This window comes from Anolis carolinensis, chromosome 2, assembly GCF_035594765.1.
Source record: "Anolis carolinensis isolate JA03-04 chromosome 2, rAnoCar3.1.pri, whole genome shotgun sequence".
Classification (NCBI taxonomy): domain Eukaryota; kingdom Metazoa; phylum Chordata; class Lepidosauria; order Squamata; family Dactyloidae; genus Anolis; species Anolis carolinensis.
In genome coordinates, this window is record NC_085842.1 from 66,227,481 (window position 1) to 66,251,977 (window position 24,497).

General features: G+C 40.8%; 1 protein-coding gene across 3 annotated transcripts in view; it reads right to left on the reverse strand.

Annotated features, from left to right (window-relative positions):
* Positions 1-24,296, reverse strand: part of nckipsd (NCK interacting protein with SH3 domain) — a 136,350-nt gene extending 112,054 nt beyond the window's left edge. For 2 of the 3 annotated variants that reach the window (XM_062969837.1, XM_008105283.3), the window contains exon 1: positions 23,982-24,296. In XM_062969837.1, the coding sequence (XP_062825907.1) occupies positions 23,982-24,152 (171 nt within the window). In that variant the 5' untranslated portion in view covers positions 24,153-24,296. The remainder of the gene's footprint in view (positions 1-23,981) is intronic. The other variant, XM_003217721.4, reaches the window with a different exon arrangement.
* Positions 24,297-24,497: the final 201 nt, after the last annotated feature.

Genomic DNA, 24,497 nt, shown 5'->3' on the forward strand with positions numbered 1-24,497 from the left:
TCATGAGTTCTGGAATTTCACAAATTGTGAAGAAACAAATATTTGCAGAAGAAATTCTCTAAAATACTTTTACTACTACATTGAATTATAAACCGATCAACACCTAACTAAGATCAAGCCTACTGAGAAGAGTGGGACTTACATGTGAGTAACCAGAAGTAAAAATTTGGCATAAGACACTAGGTCCAACTTTCTCTATAGATTTTGTGAGACCCACAGGATCAAAGGGGAAAAAGACAAGCACACACATTCCTGATGAGAAAAGGGTCTCTTTCAGCTTCATCTGATCAAAGAGTGTTAATTGCCTGCCTTCCCAAGTGTAGATATTTCCACTAAGATTTTTATTTTTGCCCTCTTTAGCACAGGAGAAAAACAACAAAGGTTTTAACCGAAAGTATAATAGAGCTGTCAGAACTGAGCTTGATCCTCAGGGACTTTGATTAAGACAGGGAGATCAGAGCAACACAGAAACTACAAAAACAGTAATAATCCACAGGCAATGACTTCATTTTCTCTAAAGAGACTACTGGAAATTAAACTAATAAACTGGGGGAAACAGATCTGTTTCAGAATGGACATCGCAGTACCGCCTTTGTCACAAAAATCCTCCAGTCTACCAAGGGAATGTGTATTAACTCCATTGTACATGGGATTAAAATAACCCATTATTAATCACACTAGAGTCTGAAACTAGGCAATTAGACATCAAATTCCCAGACTGAAAAAGTGTTCCGTCAAAAGAACAGTGAAAACTCAATTTAGCTTACTGAAAATCCAACACTGTGTACCTTAAACCATGAATAAAATTAAGATACTAAAATAAAAACAGAATATTGTATATTCCCGCTTCCCAACCCTATTTCCAAATATTTTCATCTTTTAATGGTAATCATGAATGAAACTCAAAAATCCATGCTGTTGCGTTACGGAGAAAGTACAGTAGAGTCTCTTATCCAACATTCCTTATTATGTCAGTGTTTTTGTAGTAGTGTTTTCAATACATTGTGATGTTTTGGTGCTAAATTTGTAAATACAGTAATTACTACATAATGTTACCATGTATTGAACTGCTTTTTCTGTTGATTTGCTGTAAAACATGATGTTTTGGTGCTTAATTTGTAAAATTATAACATATTTTGACATTTAATGGGCTTTTCCTTAATCCCTCCTTATTATCCAACATTTTTGCTTATCCAACATTCTGCCGGCCCGTTTATGTTGGATAAGTGAGACTCTACTGTATATGGTTATGCTGTTTTTGATGACAACTCTGTGCAGTATATAATAAATGTTCTTTTTTTTTGTTCAACAATAAATGTGAATTCTTCTTCATGAAAAAATAAGACATCCCCTGAAAATAAGATCTAGTACATCTTTGGGAGCAAAAATTAATATAAGACACTGTCATATTTTTGGGGAAACAGGGTAGCTACAGATTTCAAGTCATCCTCAAGGGTAGCCCCATGTAGTCTAATATGGAGATTAGCAGTGCATACAATACTGTGACAATGTTGTCTCTATACTGAAAAGGCCATAGCTGGAGGAGCGCAGCGGTTAAACCTGCTATGTAGCACTCTAAGCAGAGTCCACCAGGGCCTCCAGTGACAAATATGGACCTAGAGAGTACTCCCCCAAGCTGCTCCTTCAGGGGCCGTATAGCCCTATCAAGAACAGGCTGTTTACTGAATTCATGAACTCAATTCACATAACCTCCTTCATATTGGGATTCAGCTTCAGTTTACTGACCCACACCCAGGTCATTACAGCATCCAAGAACAGAACAGCATATGTACAGCTTCAGTTGAATGATGACAAGAAGAAATACAGCTGGCTGTCATTAGCATGCTGATGACATCCAACCCCAGCACATTTAATGACCTCACTCAGTGGCTTCATATTGCTGGCCATGTGGAATAAGATAGAATCCTGTGGACCCCACAGCCATGGGGACTGAGTAGAAATTCTCCAGTGCTATTCTCTGGAATCGGCCCTAGAGACAGAAGTGGAATGACTATAAAACAAAGCTACACTCATTCCATTGAGTCAATCTAAGAATAAATTGTGATTAACGGTACCATAAGCCTACCTTTGGTATCAATTTCCATTCTTGTTTCCACCTATTTTTACAAGAACAGCATAAGAAACCTCCACCGGTTTCAGTTCCATCTCTACCTTTCCCCATTCCTCAAATACTTAGAAGATTGAAAAGAAACATGAGAAAACAGAGAGGATCCACATCAGCCAATAGGGCTGCTAATATTATTATTATTATTATTATTATTATTATTATTATTATTATTAATAATAATAATAACAACAATAATAATAATTCATTTATACCCCACCTTTCTCTTTCACGGACCCAAAGCAGCTTACACCATATACAAACAACAATCCAAATATAGTTCCAAACAATCCAACAATGGTTGACCATTATAAGCAGAGACAAAATTCAAAAATGGTATTGAGCTCTGCTTAGATAATAAGAATATGAACTTCTCTTTCTACCTCAGAACTTAGTAACTTCAAATTCGGTGATATAGTCCATGAATTTAGAAATGTAGGAAAACTATGGGTACAGTTTGACCACAGCTGGCATAATCCAACTATACCAGCCTTGACTGATGAGACTTGAGGTCCAGTGACATCTGGAAGAACACAGGTTCCTTTCCTCAAATTGTTATCCATTACCCATACCTGCCTCTTCCCAGCTGTTAGGATTTCTGGGAGTTGAAGGCCAAAAACATCTGGGGGCCCCAGGTAGAGAACCACTGTGTTAAAGGCTCTTTCTACAATCAGGTGCATGAAATACTCTAAGTGTGTAACATGAAGGCAAGATTTTAATACCTTTAAAGAAAATTCAGTTATCAAAGGACAGACTTTATCCATCCACTTAAGGATAGCCACATGGCTGACCATTTCTAAAGCAACTGGTCTGTTTAATATAAATGGAAGAGTGAACCATTTGCAAGAGAATCTCTCCACAGGCTTCTGATGGGTTAACCTGATCAATGCAAATTCTTTTTTTTTCTCAGGAATTACACTCACAATGCAAAATTATGTGAGCTATAAGCTCACATAAACTTGTTTGCAAGTAGAACTCTGTGTAGGCTACAAATATGGCTACTTACAAGTATGCCATGGATTTCAGAACTTCAAAATCAATGAAATTTTCACCAATTATTTAGCTTAAATGAATAGAGAAACTAGGCAATGTCATCTGAAACTTTCTAAACTCATTCTTGAAGAGAGCAGGTGACAATTCTACAAACTGGGCACCATTTCTTGCCATGGTCTCAACAGTAGAGTCAACATTTGTCTGCCATCTCTGCATACAAAAATGTTGCATAGATATGACACAATCCAAATCAAAGCCTGAAAGCTGATATTTGGAAGGAATCCAGATTCCCATTAAACAATTACATGTTTCACTATTAAGGTAACTTATGGACTGTTTGACCTACCCATATGACCCTCATTTCTTATAGTGAGCTTTTCTTCCTATTCAGCAACTATCCACTTTTAAAGCTTTTAAATTGATTTTTTTATTACTTCATATAAAATCTCTGTCTTTCCAATAAATTATTCTCTGCTGCTGATGAAAAGCCTCCATTGTAGTCATCATACTTTTCTTCTATTCACAACCTATTTAAATATCACTCTTGCTCACTGAGTTATTCCAGCAACTGGCATCCTACCATTTAATCAGAAGCTGTGAAGTTCTTCAGCTGTTTTCGCTACCACAACATCTGCTTTGCACTAAAGCTATTGGCAGAATTTTTGGTACACTCTTGATGTAACTCCAGGCAATTAGCTCAATGCAGCTGCCAGGTATCCACTTCTTGCTTCTCAGCTGTAGCACCTGTTAGTTTCATTGTTCCCTTTTGCAGCACTGACCTAAAATCCCATCTCCAGTAACCTAGATAATACTCCAGATGCTAAATGTTTGCTTACATTAAATATTAGCAGTATCTCCACAGCTGTAGAACTAGTAACCCTCTAACTCTTTATGGTGTTTACACAACTATTTTAGGGATTTTCATAATGGTAAATACTTGAATGCTGTCAATACCGTCGGGGCACTCTCAGCAACTCTTATGTATGTAGTAGCAGTAGGAAACTTGATGGGAATAAAGAAATGTACCATGAGTATTAAAGGGATTTAGCCCTAAGCACGCATGCTTTATTTAGTGCTTATAAAAATGCCTCTCTATGTTACTAAATGTCCCAAGAAGGAGGCAATATAATTATATAATTATAGAATCATAGAATAGTAGAGTTGGAAGAGACCTCATGGGCCATCCAGTCCAACCCCCTGCCAAGAAGCAGGAAATCGCATTCATAGCACCCCCGACAGATGGCCATCCAGCCTCTGTTTAAAAGCCTCCAAAGAAGGAGCCTCAACCACAGTCCGGGGAAGAGAGTTCCACTGCCGAACAGCCCTCACTGTGAGGAAGTTCTTCCTGATGTTCAGGTGGAATCTCCTTTCCTGTAGTTTGAAAGCCATTGTTCCGTGTCCTAGTCTGCAGGGCAGCAGAAAACAAGCTTGCTCCCTCCTCCCTATGACTTCCCTTCATGTATTTGTATATGGCTATCATGTCTCCTCTCAGCCTTCTCTTCTGCAGGCTAAACATAGGAGTAAGCTGATGTTCCCAGACAAATAACAGTTTCACAGAAGCTTTTCATGAGGAAACTAGTACAGTGTTAACTCCTTTGCAGATGTTTATATGGGGGGACACTTTTACTAGGCATTCATTGTATGGTCTAGCTTGATCTTCATGTGGGCGTGTTATCACAGTACATTGCAAGTCCTTTGGAACATGGGGAATTCTCAAAGAACAAGTTCTCTCCCATGCCACCAGTTACAGAAATTCTGTAAGAGATTGCTAGCCAGGTTGTTTACCATGGTGGCAAGTAATATTTTCCCTTTGATTTTCAGCAGCCTGTGGAGTTGTATTTCCACCCTCTTAATACCATAGCACTTCTTCACACATCAGTGAACATGAACAATCAGCCTAATGTTATACTGGCAGAGCTCACACATTTGTCAACTGAAGTTTAAGCTTCTCAACAGGAGAAATGCAGAAACATTATGGCAGATGTATTTACTTTTCCTGGTGCAATGTTAAAATCAGGAAAGAGGGGTGGCACATGAAGCTAATTTCATAATGAGGGAAAGAGGTGGCAGGAAGGCAACTACAATATTGACAGATCTAGAGAGTTAATTTTATTGTGGCATGCCAAGTAAAGGTAACATATCCTTAATTTTGTTACAATTCATAGCTAATAGGAAATGGGGCATCTACCACTGTCAAATACCCATTTTTACTTGAGTATAGCACACAATCAATTATAGTGCACACTTCAATTTTGAAGTTGCACATTACAAAAAAAAAAAAGATTTGTTGTCAAATGTAATGCACGGATTCCTCTTGCCTGTCAGCCATTCTACCTGCCTTGGAATAGCTAACAGGCAAGGGGAAGTCATGTCCCTCCATCAGTTGACGGACAAGCGGCACTTCACAATTAAGACATTCACAAGTTCTTCAAAACCAAGAGGGAGATTCTGAAGGCCTCATGAATGATGTCAGTTGGGAAGCCATGCCCTCGATAGAGTTACGAGTTGGGTCGATACAGGGAATGCTGTGGATGTAGCCTACCTGGATTTCAGTAAGGCCTTCGACAAAGTCCCCCACGACCTTCTGGCAAATAAACTAGTAAAATGTGGGCTAGACAAAACTACGGTTAGGTGGATCTGCAATTGGCTAAGCGAACGAACCCAAAGGGTGCTCACCAATGCGTCATCTTCATCATGGAAAGAAGTGACAAGTGGAGTGCCGCAGGGCTCCGTCCTGGGCCCGGTTCTGTTCAACATCTTTATTAATGACTTAGACGAAGGGTTAGAAGGCACTATCATCAAGTTTGCAGACGACACAAAACTGGGAGGGATAGCCAACACTCCAGAAGACAGGAGCAGAATTCAAAACCCTCCAGAAGACAGGAGCAGAATTCAAAACGATCTTGACAGACTAGAGAGATGGGCCGAAACTAACAAAATGAAGTTCAACAGGGACAAATGCAAGATACTTCATTTCGGCAGAAAAAATGGAAATCAAAGATACAGAATGGGGAATGCCTGGCTTGACAGCAGTGTGTGCGAAAAAGACCTTGGAGTCCTCGTGGACAACAAGTTAAACATGAGCCAACAATGTGATGCAGCAGCTAAAAAAGCCAACGGGATTCTGGCCTGCATCAATAGGGGTATAGTGTCTAGATCCAGGGAAGTCATGCTCCCCCTCTATTCTGCCTTGGTCAGACCACACCTGGAATACTGCGTCCAATTCTGGGCACCACAGTTGAAGGGAGATGTTGACAAGCTGGAAAGCGTCCAGAGGAGGGCGACTAAAATGATTAAGGGTCTGGAGAACAAGCCCTATGAGGAGCGGCTTAAAGAGCTTGGCATGTTTAGCCTGCAGAAAAGAAGGCTGAGAGGAGACATGATAGCCATGTACAAATACGTGAAGGGAAGTCATAGGGAGGAGGGAGCAAGCTTGTTTTCTGCTGCCCTGCAGACTAGGACACGTAACAATGGCTTCAAACTACAGGAAAGGAGATTCCACCTGAACATCAGGAAGAACTTCCTCACTGTGAGGGCTGTTCGACAGTGGAACTCTTTCCCCCGGGCTGTGGTGGAGGCTCCTTCCTTGGAGGCTTTTAAGCAGAGGCTGGATGGCCATCTGTCGGGGGTGCTTTGAATGCGATTACCTGCTTCTTGGCAGGGGGTTGGACTGGATGGCCCATGAGGTCTCTTCCAACTCTACTATTCTATGATTCTATGATTCTGTCAGGCTGAAACTGGTGAGTTCACGAACATCAGCCTAACGGAGGGACACAAGCATGTTTATGTGGGTCATTCTAATGCACCATCGAATCTAATGTGCACCTAAATTTTGACTATGTCATTTAGCCAAAAAGGAGAGCATTAAATTTGAGTAAACATGGTATATCAGGGCATCTAAGCCATAAGATTATGTTTAACTATCGGTTTCTCCCATTTTCAAATATGGGGTGTGGAGCTATCAACAGAAAGTGTCTGTTCCGTAAATGAAAAGTGATTACAGTATTATAACTCAAGCCTGAAAACATTTCTTGGACAGCCATTGCTCATGCTCATTAGGGGATTCTGGGAGTGGTAACTTGAAAAAGCTTTTCCGAGCTCTGATCAATGCCATCTTAAGAAACTAACCAATTAATTTTGCAGTTACTTTTCAGTGGCTGTTCCAAAGCTCTGGACTCCCTGAACAAAGGAGACTAGGCCTTCAATGCTTGTTTTCCACTGGTATTCAAAGACATACCTTTGACATTCATCCACAGTTGCAGCTAAAGTGTTTTAATAGACTGGGTTCTAGCATTTTTATTAATGAATTTTTAAACTATTTTAAGGCTTCAACTTGTGTCATTTAGTCAATCTGCATTACCTTTAGCCTCCTTTATTACCTTTTTGATTGAAAAGCGGGATATCTATTTAATATTTAATCTATCTATATATATAATAAAAGTGAATGTTTGTATCAGAGTATGTATCAGTGTTTTGATTGGCCTGGCGGAATATGTGCTCGTGTTTTGATTGGCCTGGCAGAATATGGATCAGCTTTCTAATTGGCCGGCCGGAATATGGGCCAGCTCTGATTGGCCGCCACTTTCACAGGCCACTGGGATCGCTGAGGGAAAAACTACTACCAACTGGCTTCGTTCGGCCTACTTCTCTCCTCAGAACGATGCTAGCTTTGGGACAGTTAACAGCCTCGGCCTACACTTTGGTAATCCAAAACACCACTGCCACCACCAGAAAGGCCGGACCTGGACCAAACTTGACACACATCACCCCATGAACCCACTGACAACGGATGGCCCCCTTTGGCCCCTCTGCTGACATGTTTAAGGCCTTCCAGGCTGGCCCCTCGCTGCTAGGCCGAAAAGGAGGAGGCCATCTTGCCTCAGCTTTCAACTTCTTTGTAAGTCCCTACTTTCCTCAAAAGGCAGCAGAGAACATTGTTATTATCTTTTTAACGATATGCTTATGAACACTTCTAGCCCCCAAAGCCCCAATCCAAGCCTCCTTTGATCATTTTGCTAACACGTTTCAGGCCTTGCAGCCTGGCTCCATTGTGCTAGGCCGCAAAAGAGGCAGCCATCTTCCCTGTTCCACATGGTTCCAAACAGAGCAGCTTTTGCCTGTGTCTTTTGGATACAGCAGTCTCCTTCAACAAGGTAAGGCGGCAGTACGTAAATACTATTCACAGCAGACTAAAGAGAAAATAATGACTATCTTTTTATTCTTTCCTTTTAAGGATCGTTTACTCCCCCCCCCCCCCCCCCCAGTTTTTACTGAGGCAAAAAACTACCACAGAGCAGGCTTTGGCCTACTCACTCTAACAGGCTTGACACATACAGTCTCCATGGCCTACTATACATCCGGGCCCTGTTTAGAGTGGGATGGACCATGGATGATGGACTTGCATATGGGAGTTGTAGTTCACCTGCCCCCACTGAACCCAGTTGTCTTATTTATACTACAATTGCTTGACATTTACTTTTATGTTTTATTTATATGGTGGATGTTAGCACGTGGCTTAATGACCTTGCAAGCCACTTTGGGTCCATTGCAGAAAGGCGGGGGAGAAATATCAGAATTAAATAAATACATAAATAAATAAATGTCTCAATGGTATGTATGGTTGGAATGACCTTCTGTCGGGAGGGCATGGACTGGATGACCTTCAGAGACCCCTTTCAAATCTAGGACTCTATCTATCTCCCAATCGTATTTGTGACTGAATGGCCATCTGTCGGGAGGGCTTGGATGGTGTCTTCCTCTATGGCAGAAGGGGGTTCAACTAGATGGGCACCCCTTCTAACTCTAGGATTGTATGGAAGCCTTTAAACCAGGCACGGGCCAACTTGGGCCCTCCAGGTGTTTTGGACTCCAACTCCCACAATTCTAGAGAGCCTACCCCATGATGCGCTTTATGTCCTGGTGCCGTTTGCAGGATGATGGACCATGGGTGATGGGATATGTAGTACTTTCAATCGCTACGATTCCCACAGACCACTGCGATGCCCACCAGTGACGGAACTGGACCAAACTTGGCACACAGATGGGACATGCAGTACCTTCACTCGCTTCTTGAGACCACAGCAACTGCTACATATGACAGAACTGAACCAAATCTGGTATATATATCCCAAATGACACACTTTATATGTTGCAGCAGTTTGGGGGAGGATGGACCAAGGACGATGGGATTTGCAGTACCTTCATCCAATTCACCTCCCACAGGCCGCTGTGATTCCCATGAATGACAAAACTGTACCAAACTTGATACAAAGGTGCAATGTGGCCCCCTTTACGTCCTGATCTGGTTTGATGCAGGATGGACCTTGGATGATGGGATTTGCAGTACTCTTATCCTATTCACCTCCCACGGACCACTGTGATACCCATGAAAGACGAAACTGTACCTTACTTGGCATACAGGTGCAATGTCACACAATTTATGTCCTGGTGTGGTTTGCAGGAGAATGCACCAAGGATGATGGGATTTCCAGTACCTTCATCCAATTCAACTCCCACAGACCACTGTGATGCCCATGAATGATGAAACTGTACCAAACTTGACATATAGGTGCAATGTGGCCCACTTTACATCCTCCTATCATTTGAGGGAGCAACAGACCATGGATGATGGGATTGACAGTACCTTCACTCACTTCCCCAGACCACTGCAACCCTCACCAATGTCTGATCAAGACCAAACTTGACACATCGAGTCCCCATGACCTGCTTTACATCCTGAAGCTGTTTGGAGGGGGATCGACCATGGACTTGCATATGGGAGTTGTAGTTCACCCGTACCAACTAAAGCCAACTGACACTGGATCGAGACTAAACTTGGAACAAAGGCAAACAATTCAGTTCTCAAATAACCCGGGCACCGCCGGGTCCCCAAGCTAGTCAATAATAAAAAGGACAAACATCCACTAGTAATCTATGACCATTTATACCATAATTGGTTCAACAGTCTTTTAAGACAAGACTCTTTGTTTTTCTGCCACAGATGAACACAGCTACTTGTCTGAAGAGAAACACGTACTGTTCTGCCCCCATGCTATCTTAACTACTTGGAAGGTGAACTGGCTGCACATGAGACTATATAGCTGAATCAAACAGGAATTTATTAACTGACAAGAAGTTTCTCTCCTCCTGAGTCTCACTACAAAGTCTGTATGAGGAAAGGTAAAGTCTTTGAGAGATAGACACAGTTCTGGCCGAACTGAGGCTCTTGAATCTTTATTTCTTCTCATTGTCTTTTTCTTGTATGTTGTTCAACTGTCACTAACATGGTCTCAATATTTAGCTCTGATTGGACATGAATACAGCTCATACAGCTGCGACTGGACTTGAATACAGCTGTGACTAGACTTGAATACAGCTGCAACTGGATGTACTATTTTGTAGACCCTCCGGCCCTCCTCTCTCTTCACCTTCCAGTCAAGCAAAGACGGACTTTTCCAAGAACTAAAAGTGCCTTGCCTGAGGCTCTGTCCCTGAGGGGATTCTTAAAGCCTCTTTGCATTTGAGGCTTCAAATGCAAAGAGGCTGTCTAGACTGACCCCCCCCCCCCCAGCAACAGAAACTGTACATAAAATATTAATCCCTCTAACTAAAAAGGACTTAACTGGGGGTAAACAGTAGGGGTCTTCATGGGGCACGACATATACTATATATCCATTATACTTTAAAAATAGACCAAAAAATCCCTAGGTCAACTTATATGTAGGTCATTGAGGTACCTCTGTTTGCAATGCTCCTTTGTAATGCCTGACTATGGTGGGTCTGATGAGACTACCTGGTGGTGACAGAGAGAGCAAAGAGTATAGGTGCTTCTGTCAGGTGATTTGGCATGCGATAAACTCTGAGTGTCTGAGAGCTTAGTTCATGCAGGGACACTATGAAAGAAGAAACATCTTCTCTGCTCTCTCTCCAGCAGCTATTTTGGGGCTTTCTTGCTGTGACTGAGAGCTGGGGGTGGGGGCTACTTTCAGGCTTTCTCATTGTGGAATAAGTTATGAGAGTCCAACAGCTTATTCTGTGCTTGGAAAGCCTGAAGGTAACTCTTTTGGTGCTTCCCCACCACAGCTGATAGAAATCACTTCTCTGTACCAAAGAGCTGCCATCATTGCCATTTTTCGCCTAGGCACTGCAAACAGCTGCAGGATAGAGTAAGAGATCAGTTTTACTTTGGAGTGATAACGATCTTTTTAAATGGCGGCATTGGCTAAAAGCAGTTGGCCCCCTTGAAGTGGTGCTAGCACTTTCACCTCTCTGTGGAATGGGTCCAAGAAGCCTCTTGCTGAGCCCCTAAGTTTTACTCTCAAGCTATCCAAAGGTTATATCAAAATCCATAATTTAGGCCCCAAAACCTATGCTTGACTTATAGGTGAAATCAACTTACCTGTATAGTATATATTACCATATATACTACTTTGGATAAATTGTCACCTGGATTTGGGAACCCTGTCTTGAAAACAGCACATTCAGGTGACCATTAAAAACTAGCAGGAAGCTGGGAGCCTATTTCTCAGCTGCCAGGACTCAATGTTGTAAACCGCTAAAGAAACAAAATCCCAGAAATGATCAAAAATCAATTTTCCAGTTTTAAAAAACTAAAAAGGTGTCATGGAGGCTCCAGTTTATAAAATAATTAGTGTTCCTGGAGATTTCTGTAAGTAGCATATTTTAAAAGTATTTCTACACAATAGAGCAGAGGATGGGGGCAGGGGTCACAAAGCAGCCCTGGAAGTGCCTGTATGGATAACCACTAGAAGTGTGCATTTTTTGTTTGTCCTCGTAAGTCATGTCAAATTCATTAAATTTGAACTTACCAGGCAATATCTGATATGTGGCCATGGCCCGCACCAAAAACTTAAGAATTGAAACTTACCCTATATTTTTTTTGTTTTAGTTCTGTAAATCTCGAAAGGCTCCCAAAGTCAGTTTCATATTTAGTGCAACGAAGCAAAGCGGAAAGCAAAGTAAAAAAGGCTGCCTTAGTTCCTTGCCTTTCCTCTGTAAATTAATGGCCTCTCACCATTAGAAGAGGCTGGAAAAGAAGGGAGAAAGCAGTTTGCTGGGAAAAGCACAGAACTTTGGGAAATGTAGTTTGGGAAGGTGAGATAATTCAAAAGGTCGTGCCCTAAACTACATTTCCCAGAATGCAGTGCACTGCTCAGCATCAGATTTGCTCCTCTGCAACCAGCCAGAATTCCAATAAATGTAATATTCTACACTATGGTTTTTGTTCCTGGGTTAAAAATGTCATTTTCTAATAAGTTCTATCATAAAAATATGGTGAAAGTTTATGAAACTGCAAAAACTTTGACTTTGTGTGTGGGTAATCATGTTATAGCATATTTTGCTGTAGTATCCAGTCCATCAATTTAACATCGTCATCCACCCATTTAACTAAGTTTTGGTGCAAAAACAAAGTTCCTGAGTAGAACTTTCAAAATAAGGACTACACAATTAAACAGGAAATTACACTTTCAAACTAAGAACATATTTTCTTTATTATTAAAAATGTTGATTATAAAAACTTTGAAATTTTAAACATATGTTCCAACATTGTAGCAAGTTTTACCCTAATAGCTATAAAAATGAGGAAGGAGACCCTGAAGTTTCCCCAATTATAGTAATTATACTCATTATAGTAATGAATTTTTCACTAACTATACTTTAGAAACACTTTAGAAACAAAACGCCAGCGCTCTCCAGTTTTGTAATGACTTTTGAGCCATTTTCAATTTTCACACAACCGTAATAACCACACTAACTTCTGCTGTATCTTAGGTTACTAAGGTCATTTTCAATGCATACTACATGGTTTTCTTTTCACTTGGCATAGTTAATATAACCCCTTCCCCACATTTTCTATGCTATCATTTCACTACATGAGGGAAACCTGGTCTAACTGAAAGTATTTGCCTAAACTCAAATTCTCACATATTTATTTATTTATTTATTTATTTACAGTATTTATATTCTGCCCTTCTCACCCTGAAGGGGACTCAGGGTGGATCACATTATATACATATAGGGCAAACATTCAATGCCCATATACACATAAAACCGAGACAGAGACAGACGCAAAGGCAATTTAACCTTCTCCTGAGGGGATGTGTGTGGCACTAGCAGATTGAATACTTAAAAGAATCTTATTTAAATGGCATAATTTCAGCTGGCCTTCTGCAATCTCAGTTCATCATTCCTACTGGGAAGTTCTATCAGTGAGGAGGTTTTCTTCCTTTAATTACGGCATTTACACCATGCGGAGTTTACCTGGAACATGACTGCATTATTAATGAAGGTGGCTGCCAGGTTATTTTTTTGCAAAGGTGATTCTCACTGGAAACACACATTCTTTCATCTCAGCAGACTGTCATTTATCATTAAAAACAATGTTCTTGCAGTGAGCATGGCAACAAAAATGATCTCTTAGCACCTTGCCACTAATTAGTATCAATATTCTTATTAAATGAAGAGCTGTAAGAACAGACAGCTCTTGATCCCTTAAGCCACTCCATGGTCAAACAAACAAGGGCTGTCTAAGAAAGATTTGGTTCATTTCCAGATGTTATTATTGGCATACTCTGAGATATTGACACTTCAGCCTCACTACACTGAAGGCAATAGATGCTTACTAAGTTACAATGTCACTCAAAGGAATTCCACACATTATTCTCCTGTCCCAAAAGAAGCACACTTGAAATGTTCCTCGTGCATTTCAAGTCACCTCACACATCATTTTTATGTGGCTATATACTAATCCATTTCCTTAAATGACTAAATCCTTTTTTGACACAATAAAAATTAGAAGAACTGATAGGGACAGTTAAACCTGGGCCAATTGTCAATACAATGTTCCCATGGAAGGTTACCTAGGTAACTAAGTTAGCAATGAAGATCTACTTCAATTTTTACTATATGAGTCATTTCATTTCTATTTTGTTTTTATTCTACATTTCTTCAAAATTGATTTCAGGGCAAAGTACAAATAAACACAGACATTCACTACTACTACCAACACCACCAGCACCACTACCATTTAAGATATGAAACCAGCAAAATAACAAATATGGGCAACAATACTTCAATTACAGTAGTAGTATATTACAAGTTAGAACATACAAAATAGTTTTGCGGGTGATATGAAAGGAAATATGAATGAGCCAAGAGAGTTTCCTGGGGAAAGAGGTCTCGTGTTATAAGAAAGAAATAGTACAGCCAAAAGAGCCTTCTCCCAGACAGTCACTGGACACAATTCAGATGACTAAAGAAGACCTCTATTGCAGGAATCACTTGATATGGGAACAAATAAGACTTCTATTACATAGTCATGCAGTCTTTTACTCAGTATGCTTTTATTTTTTAAAAACTATAAAGTACATGCGTCTACATTCAAGAAATTATAAGGTTCCTATAGTGCTTACACCAATACTTCTCAGGCATTTGGGGGGGGGGGGGGGGGTTGGCAATTATCTTTTTCCCAATTTGCCAGGGACCAGCATTCCACTTGTGACCGCTGGCTGTAACTATTTCTAGGAAAGAAACACACCAGGTACCACCAGCCAATGGCTCAGAGAAGAGCACCAGTCCAGAGACCACCACTTTGAGTGGCACTGCTTTATACCACTGAAAGTAGTTGGTGTTCGTGTAATCTGTCCTACTATTTCTACAACAGACACCTATCTTACACTTCAGTTCAGAATTCTCACACCAAAATGTCTATTCAAAAAACTCCACTTTAGCCAAAAACCTTTTTAAAATTAAAAATATGCGCAAAGCCTCAAAAAGCCAGACTCAAGGTACTTTATAATCATCATATTTACTATTTTTAATTAATATGTACACATGATCACAGCAGCTGGACAACTGAGCAAATAAAACAAAATAATGCAGAAAATTTAGAGAAACCAAGTTAAGAAGGTAGAATCAGTTTTCAACCGACTGGAGACTTCTTCCTATCAACTGATATCTCAGATTGTGCTAGAGCAGATTTTAACAAAGGGCATCTTGTTTTGCTTCAAAATTAATAGATGAAGAAGCCAGAATGTCCTTGAAGTCACTGGCTAATTATCCTGCAATACAGGATGTTATGATTAGGCCAACTAAATTCCACTATGAGCACTTACCAGAATGGACTCCTGGGAGAAATGTCTTCAGGCTGGTAAGGAAAATAGTCACTTTTAAATTAACCAAGTAGAGCAGCAAGTCAATTAACAGTGAGTTGCTATAGAATCAAACCACACATAGAAAGTGTCCCAAAAGAGCTGTAATTCTGGAATTGGAATATACTTAGATAATAGAATAACAAAAGAGCCCATACTTGGGACAATATGCTATAGTCATTTTGCAATTCCTTCAGATCTGGAGATGAACTAGTAATAATTAAAAACACAACTAATCCACAGAGAGAATTACCAGTTGGCTTCTAAAAAGGAAAATCCTATCAAAGTCCAATACAGAGTATACCATACAAAAGAAAAGTAATACAGATGGGCCATGGTGTGGCAGCCTTCTGTTTGCAGACTAAAATATTATATTGCTATTGTATTACTTTCTAAGCATGAGCCACAGTGAGTTTCATCCTGAGAAAAAAGGGGGTATAAATAAATGATATTGCTGCTGATAATAACAAAATGGGCATATTGATATACCTGCAATCTCCTTTGTGCAATTAATCCTGAAGTTCCAGATATGGTTCACAAATGCTATTGACCATGACCAAGGTTGGCTCTACATTGACAATTTATCCTGGGGCCAATCTGGCATAGTGAATGCCAGATCAGCCCCAGGATGGTTTTGAGCATCAGCCTTCCTAGCCGCTGTGGAGGCAGGATGGGGCCCTGCCTGTTTGGTGCGGTCAGACAGCCACCCTTACAGTCCCACTTATTGTAACAGCCAGCAGACACAATATAGCTAGTGTCAGTTACTTTTCACCTGGAGTTGATATTGGCTGGGGCGTCAAAGAGATGCAGGAGGGGGGAAATAAATCATTGTCTCTGCCTCTGGCCCCTCCCTTCTCCAAGTACTTCATCATGCCAGTGAGTATTGCTCCAGGTGACAAGCAATCGACACTAGCCATGCCATGCTCATTGGCCGCCTCAACAAGAATGGGGTGGATGGTAAGTGTCATTTTGTGTTCCCAGGCAGCATAAGACTTGGGAATATAGGATGCCCTTCTAAACAGTTGCGGTAGGTTCCATCAGAGAACCAGTCCAATTGCTTATGCAGACTCAAACTTAGTTGGCTCCAGATTCTTGGTGAAAATTCAGAGTACTGACCAACTTTGGTTAATGCGGTTCAAGGCCCACATTAACCTGAATCAAATCCATGCAAGCATCATTTATTATTTACTTCACTTATATTCTCAACCCAGCTGCCATGGAGCTCATTCACTCACCCACCCTTTTTCCCCCCAGGAAAACAGGTCAGTGAGATATACCCCAAGTTCCCACTATACCAAGAAATGCACTTTTTAAACTGGACAATAGCATTACTAGTTACAGCTATTACATGTTCTCCAGTTTTAAAAAGTGCCTTTGCTGCACCCTTGCTTGGTACAGTGGGAAGCTGGGGCACATCTACACTGAGGATGAATGTAAACTGCCAACTGAGCATCCAGTAGGGCTGGAGCCAATATTCCTCCAAACTGCAAACTGTGATCTTTGTTGCTGGATGCTCAGTTGGCAATTCAGCCCAGGAGTACATGTAAGCCTGATTGAGGGTTTGAGGATGCATGTAAATGTTAGGAAGAGAGAGACTGCTCAGATATAGAAGCTGACTTTTCCACAGTACAACATGACAAGAGTTCTGATGGAAAGTCCTCAAGCTATCATAGTGATGAAAGCTATCTGTGCAGTACATTATCACCATCACAGCTCTGATGGGCCAGGGAAATGAGAAAACAGAGAAATGATCAAATACTAGTCCAAACAGTGTGAAAAATCTAGTCTCTTTGGACTAATGAAAGAATGGGGACCTGAAAAGGAGAAATCACTACAAACCTTGTAAGAAGAACTTGAAGCATGATTTAGAATAGCTTTCAACACAGGGAATAACAGCTGTTCCTATTAATATGTTCTCTCTTAAAAAAACAAATATAAATGCTTGCATTTTTCTGGGCTAAATGAGATGTGGCATTTGTTATGTAACATTTGTTGTTAAATGTGGTTCAAATTGTTTGAATTTTGTGCTTTTAATAGGATTGCTAAATTTTTATACATTCTTAAATTAATATGTTTTTGGCTTCACCATGGTTTAATTTGTTTTAAGACACCTCAAGCTCAATACTAGGAGAAAGGCAAGACATAAATTCAGTAAATAAATACGGTGTGGCCTCCATAACTATAGGGGATACATTCCAACACAGATACTTAAAACCATGAATAATAGCAAACCCTTTATTTTGACTATATTTGAATCAAAGACATTATAAAATTGCACTGGAAGACCTTGAGAGGCCCACAAACACATCTGGAGAGAAGGTACATTCTGACCCAATATTAAATAATGTATTAAACATATGGATCAAATATAAGAAAAAGTTAATACCGGAGGGTTTAAGAATAATTCCAGTTATAATGGAAAGGAAGTTCCCAAAAAATTTAAAATATATAATGGATAAAGTATTAAGGGGAAAAAACCTAGATAAAATTGGGGACTGGATTAAGAGTGGAATAAAGAAGGAAAAGATAAAGGAAGAATTTGGGGAAATAAAATTGACATGGTTCCATGGTGTTCAGCTAGAGCAATGGTATAAGAATTGGGTAAAAAATAATAAAGAGGAGAAGGAACCTAACCAATTTGAACAAATAATACAAAATGGAAGGGATATAGATGATTATAAAAAAAAACTGAAAGGTGTAACTGGTAGAATCTATAGAATACTGGGTGGAATAAAAGAAGGACAGAGAAAAAATACCACTCTTAAGGAAATATGGGAGGAGTCAGAGATGAAAATAAATGAAATGGAATGGTCGCAGTTGTGGAAACAAAGGCACTTGAAAAATTTATCAATAAGACTTAAAGAAAATTATTATAAGATAATTTGGAAATGGTATTTAACGCCATTAATAATGTCAAATATTAATAAAAACCATACAAAAAATTGCTGGAAAGGCTGTCAGGAAGTGGGAACATATATACATATGTGGTGGCATTGTAAATATGTAAGGAAATTTTGGTATAAAATATTTAAAGAGATAGAGAATATAATGAACATCAAATTGGAAAGAAGCCCTGGTATTGCATTGTTATCAATTTATAATAACACTAAGATAGATAAAAAAGAAAAAGAAGCAATAACAAATTTATTGACAATAGAAAGACTGCTTATAGCAAGGAACTGGAGAAAAGTAATAGATGTTCAGATTGAAGAATGGTATAAGGAAGTATGGAAATTGGCAATAAATGATAAGCTAACATGCAAATTAAAAGTTAAAAGAGGGATATAGAAAAAAAAATGATTTTGAGGATGTATGGGGGAAATTTATTGAGAAAGGACTTCAAAAAAGGGATGGAGGGCTACCGCCTCAGGAAGAAATGAGATTTTGGTTAGACAATGCATAAGAAGTGGCTTGGGGTGGGAGGGGGGGTGCACAGTGGTGAAGAAATATAGATGGACAAATGTTAACGATGTAGTAGATATAAACAGTAGATATAAAAGAATGATGCAAGTATTGTATGATACATTAATATCTGCTATGTGATAAAAGTAATTATTGTTTGAAAAATTTTAAATTCAATAAAAACTATTTAAAAAAAAAAAAAGAAGGTACATTCTGGAGTACGGATAAGTAAAAGCGTGAATATTAAGTTCACAGATAACAGGAGTACTACATGTAGCTTGCCTTATATTGTTGATATTGATACTTTTTTCCTAAAAAAAGATATTGAAGATATTGGAAATGAGGAAGGATAATCAATTGCCCCTTGCACTATGGCTCACTTAGAATTGCCTGTCCCCATGCCTGCCATTTACAACGCTTCTGCTCACTCAAAAATAACCTCAGTTCCATTATGAATAAAAGCTGCTGCAGGATGGGGAGATTCTGATCAGGATCACAGGACCAGGAGAAACACCTCCACGTTATTTTGTTCCATCTGCTTTTAAAACAAAATGAATCATACAAAGGCAAACTATGTGACAACTGTTGTGCCTAGCTTAGCATTTAATGTATAGATTATAACAATTACACTGAAAAACGTGATTTCTTTTATGCAGCAACTGCAGGTACAACTTTGGTCCAAACCACATCCATTCTAAAGGTAATTCTCATTTCAATGTTTATGCTTTTCTTAGGAATTCTCCAGTAAATACACTTACAATGAAAAGGAGGGTGTAATCACTCATCGCTCTGGTTGCTATTTGGGCTGAAGCAATCTGTTCTTTCACTTTCCATAATTGCTAACATGTCTGACTTGACTATAATTACTGCCACTATGGTAACAACATTTGTTCAAGCTTAACTGTCTGCCCCCCTCATCAGTAGTTGGACAGGCCTGTTATTAGCCCTTGTTCTCACTCTCTGTAATATTCCACATTATAGAAGACTTGCAGCTCTCCTTGATATTCACCATGCGATAGCATTCTCCCTAGATTCAGGAAGACATATCCCAAGTAACTGTCTGATGTGTGTCTGTGTATAAAACACACACAGGGACATATATAAAAAATATAATCAAGTAATGCAGGCAACAGTCAAGCCTTTTGTCATTGCAATCATCCAACTCAAACATTCTCTGGGAATAACTGACACATAACGTCTTTCCTTTTGCCTTTTGCCTCTCAGCAATACAAATGCCTTCACTTTTCATCCACATCAATAATCTTCAGCTCCAATAAGCCAAATTTTCTACATATGGGGAACAGGTGTGCAGGATATGCCACTGAAGTCATAATAACTAGAGATGACAGGCTAGGGTTTTTTTTTAATAGTTTGTGTTTGGAAAAGACGACAATGTTCAGTAAAGTAGAAGGCTGTAGGAAAAGGGGAAGACAGCATTACAGAAAGACTGATTCAGTTAAAGGAAGCCACAGTTCTGTGTTCCAAGTCCTCAGTTGGGCAGTTAATAACAGTAGTCTCACTTATCCAAGCTAAACGGGCCGGCAGAACCTTGGATAAGCGAATATCTTGGATAATAAGGAGGGATTAAGGAAAAGCCTATTAAACATCAAATTAGGTTATGATTTTACAAATAAAGCACCAAAACATCATGTTATACACCAAATTTGACAGAAAAAGTAGTTCAATACGCAGTAATGTTATGTTGTAATTACTGTATTTATTGAGTAATAAATAGAGAGAAAAACCAGGCTATAAACAACAACAATAATTATACAAGCAGAGGCATAATACTGTTTCTCAAATGATCCATTGGAACTTGTGCCACAAATACCATCTGCCTGTGACAAAAAAAATGGTGGGATCACAAGCCTGAAAAAGTTACAGAAAATAAACACAACAAACTACTCTGGGACTTCCAAATTCAGACTGACAGAGGTTTGGAGCACAAAACTCCTAACCTCACAATCGTGGAAAAAAACAAATTATGGCAATTAATTAATTAAGTTACCATACTTGTATCCCACCTTTCTCAACCCCGAAGGGGACTCAAGGCGGCCTTACAAAGGCAACAATTCAATGCCGCATGTATACAGTACATAATGAATGAGTAAACAGAACATTAAATCCAACCAATTAACAACATAACATTAAAACAAGAATTAAAATCACATAGTCCAAGTCATATTCCAAGGATAGTTCGAGTCATCATTAAATTAATGTATAGTCTGTTATTACACTGCTCCCATTATTAACCAAAAGCCTGGTCCCAAAGCCATGCTTTTAGTTGTTTTCTGAAGGCCAGGAGGGAGGGGGCTGATCTAATTTCACAGGTGAGGGAATTCCATAGACGAGGGGCCACCACTGAAAAGGCCCTGTCTCTCATCCCCACCAGTCGCACTTTCGAAGGGGGTGGGACCGAGAGCAAGGCCTCCCCTGATGATCTTAGCCTCCGAGGTGGATCATAGAGGAATCATAGAATCATAGAGTTGGAAGAGACCTCATCCAGTCCAACCCCCTGCAAGAAGCAGGAAAATTTCATTCAAAGCACCCCCAACAGGTGGCCATTCAGCCTCTGCTTAAAAGCCTCCAAAGAAGGAGCCTCCACCACAGTCCGGGGGAGAGAGTTCCACTTCCGAACAGCCCTCACAGTGAGGAAATTCTTCCTGATATTCAGGTGGAATCTCCTTTCCTATAGTTTAAAGCCATTGTTCCGTGACCTAATCTCCAGGGCAGCAGAAAACAAGCTTGCTGCCTCCTCTCTATGACTTCACCCCATATATTTATACATGGCTATCATGTCTCCTCTCAGCCTTCTCTCCTGCAGGCTAAACATGCCCAGCTCTTTAAGCCGCTCCTCACAGGGTTTGTTCTATGACCCTTAATCATTTTAGTTGCCCTCCCCTGGACACATTCCAGCTTGTCAACATCTCCCTTCAACTGCAGTGCCCAGAATTGGACACAGTATTCCAGGTGTGGCCTGACCAAGGCAGAATAGAGGGGTAGCATGACTTCCCTGGATCTAGACGCTATACCCCTATTTATGCAAGCCAAAATCCCATTGGCTTTTTTCACTGCCGCATCACATTGTAGGCTCATGTTTAACTTGTTGTCCATGAGGACTCCAAGAACTTTTTCATACATACTGCTGTCGAACCAGGCATCGTCCCCCATTCTGTATCTTTGCATTTCAGAAAGAAACGTTTGGACAGGTAAATTGGGCCTGAACCATTTAGGGCAGTGGTTATCAACCTAAACATTAGTGATTCTCAACCTAAACTCAGGCCCTTTCGCTTCCCCCCACAGAAACACTAGGCTCAACAAGTATGTCCCCATCATCCTCCTCAGAAGCTTCACAGGCCTCAACAAATATTTATTTTAAGGTAAAGGTAAAGGTTTCCCCTGACATTAAGTCCAGTCATGTCTGACTCTGGGGGTTGGTGCTCATCTCCATTTCTAAGCCAAAGAGCTGGCATTGTCCGTAAACACCTCCAAGGTCATGTGGCCGGCATGACTGCATGGAGCGCCGTTACCTTCCCGCTGGGAACTGCTAGGTTGGCAGTTACTTTGAGAGTAGTTATTATATTCCAGAAACTTCATTTTTTGGCTGCCAAAAACTGGATTGAATTGGTTGAAACTCTATGAGATATTTATTGAAAAACTACAGCAATCCTGTTGCAATCTCAGGCGACAGCAAAATCGACGAGAAGCATCTGGAAAAACGTACACAATATGAGGATTTAAAGATCGAACTTCAAAGACTCTGGCAGAAACCAGTACAGGTGGTCCCGGTGGTAATCGGCACATTGGGTGCCATGCCAAAAGATCTCAGCCGGCATTTGGAAACAACAGACATTGACAAAATTACGATCTGCCAACTGCAAAAGGCCACCCTACTGGGATCTGCGCGCATCATCCAAAAATACACCTCACAGTCCTTGGGACACTTGGGAAGTGTTCAACTTGTGATTTTGTGATACGAAATCCAGCATATCTATCTTGTTTGCTCTGTCATACAAAATAATAATAACAACAAGTCCTCCTTTCCTCCACCCTTATTTTTGAAAACTTGTATTGCAGTTAATAATGCAAGTTGGGAAATCTCATTTTTTACAAAAATATTAATTCCATGTTTAAATTTCTAACCAATAGATATAAGAATAATAGAATCATAGAATAGTAGAGTTGGAAGAGACCTCATGGGCCATCCAGTCCACCCCCTGCAAAGAAGCAGGAAATCACATTCAAAGCACCCCCGACAGATGGCCATCCAGCCTCTGCTTAAAAGCCTCCAAAGAAGGAACCTCCACCACAGTCCGGGGGAGAGAGTTCCACTGCTGAACAGCCCTCACAGTGAGGAAGTTCTTCCTGATGTTCAGGTGGGATCTCCTTTCCTGTAAAAAGCCGCAGCCCTAAGAAAACATATTTTGGAAAATGTTTCCAAAATGCAAAACATTTTCATGGCGAACCAAGAAAAAGCCTCCTCAAAGTAATTCTTAAGGCCAAAATTCTGAAGTATCAACACAGAGTTAATGAAATGTATAGTGAACTTTAAATATAGTGAACTTAGTTAAGGCAGTATCTGTATGGACGCATCCCCTCAACTCACCATCACAGTTGATCGGTTTCTGTAAAGCTTCCCAATAAAGTTTTAAGCGGCCCATTGCCCCAATGCGAGGCCACCTGACATCTGACACCAAAAAAATCTGATTATCTACCGTATGTGCAGGGTTGTTGTGCATTTTCCGGGATGTATGGCCATATTCCAGAAGGATTCTCTCCTGATGTTTCGTCCACATCTATGGCAGGAAATGTGGGAGAAACGTCAGGAAAGAATGCTTCTTGAACATGGCCATACAGCCCGGAAAATGCACAACAACCCTGTGATCCCGACCATGAAAGCCTTCGACAACAAATCCATGTGCAAATTGGATAATTCTCAATAATAGCACCAATGACCTTTTCATCAGACCTGTCCCTTCCGGAAGGCCTACGTAAACAGTCTATAAACATAAACATGAATTTTAATGCATGTCCTTTGTTTAATTTCTGTTTTAATATACGTTTTGGGATGTAACTTTTATGGAGGTATGTTTGGGCATCTGCCTGAGGCTGTTAGGAATGGTGGGAGTCGAAGTCCAAAACACCTGGAGGGAGGGCCCAAGTTTGCACAGGCCTGGCACGCTTTCTTCAATACTGGTTTGAAACGGCACTGAAGGGTCAGTGCAAGCAGGGCCTTGCTTTCCACAAGGGAGCAGCACCCCACCGCGAGCCCGAGCCCCGCCCCGCCTGACCTGTAGGCGCTGGAGGTACGAGGCCGGCGCGTAGCCCGTCTCCCCGGAGCCCGCCCGCGTCACCAGCCACCAGTGCTGGTTGCTCCGCTCCAGCAGCAGGAAGGTCTCGCCGGCGGCGAAGGCCAGGGAGCTGGGCTCGGCCGAGCGGAAGCCGTACAGGGCCCGGTACATGACGGCAGCTGCAGGAGTAGCAAGGGACAAACTCCCCAGGTGCCCTTCCGGAGTTGAAGGCGCCCCTCAGCTTAAGAATGCCGCCGGCTCCTGAGGTAAATACGACTCGCCCGGGACGCCCCGCCCCTGCCTCAGGAGTGCGTCGCCTCACTTCGCGGTGACGTCACCGCGTAGCCACGCCCCCTCGCGTTCTGTGGTCCTGCAGCGCCACCTGCTGGGCTGCGCTTCGGTGAAAAGGAAAGCGCGGCAACTGTCAATCATGTATGGCCTTTCCCCCCTCCAAGTGCAGTGTTATGCTTTGAGTTTTGGATTAGGGGTGATTCTACACTGAGGCCCTTTCCACAC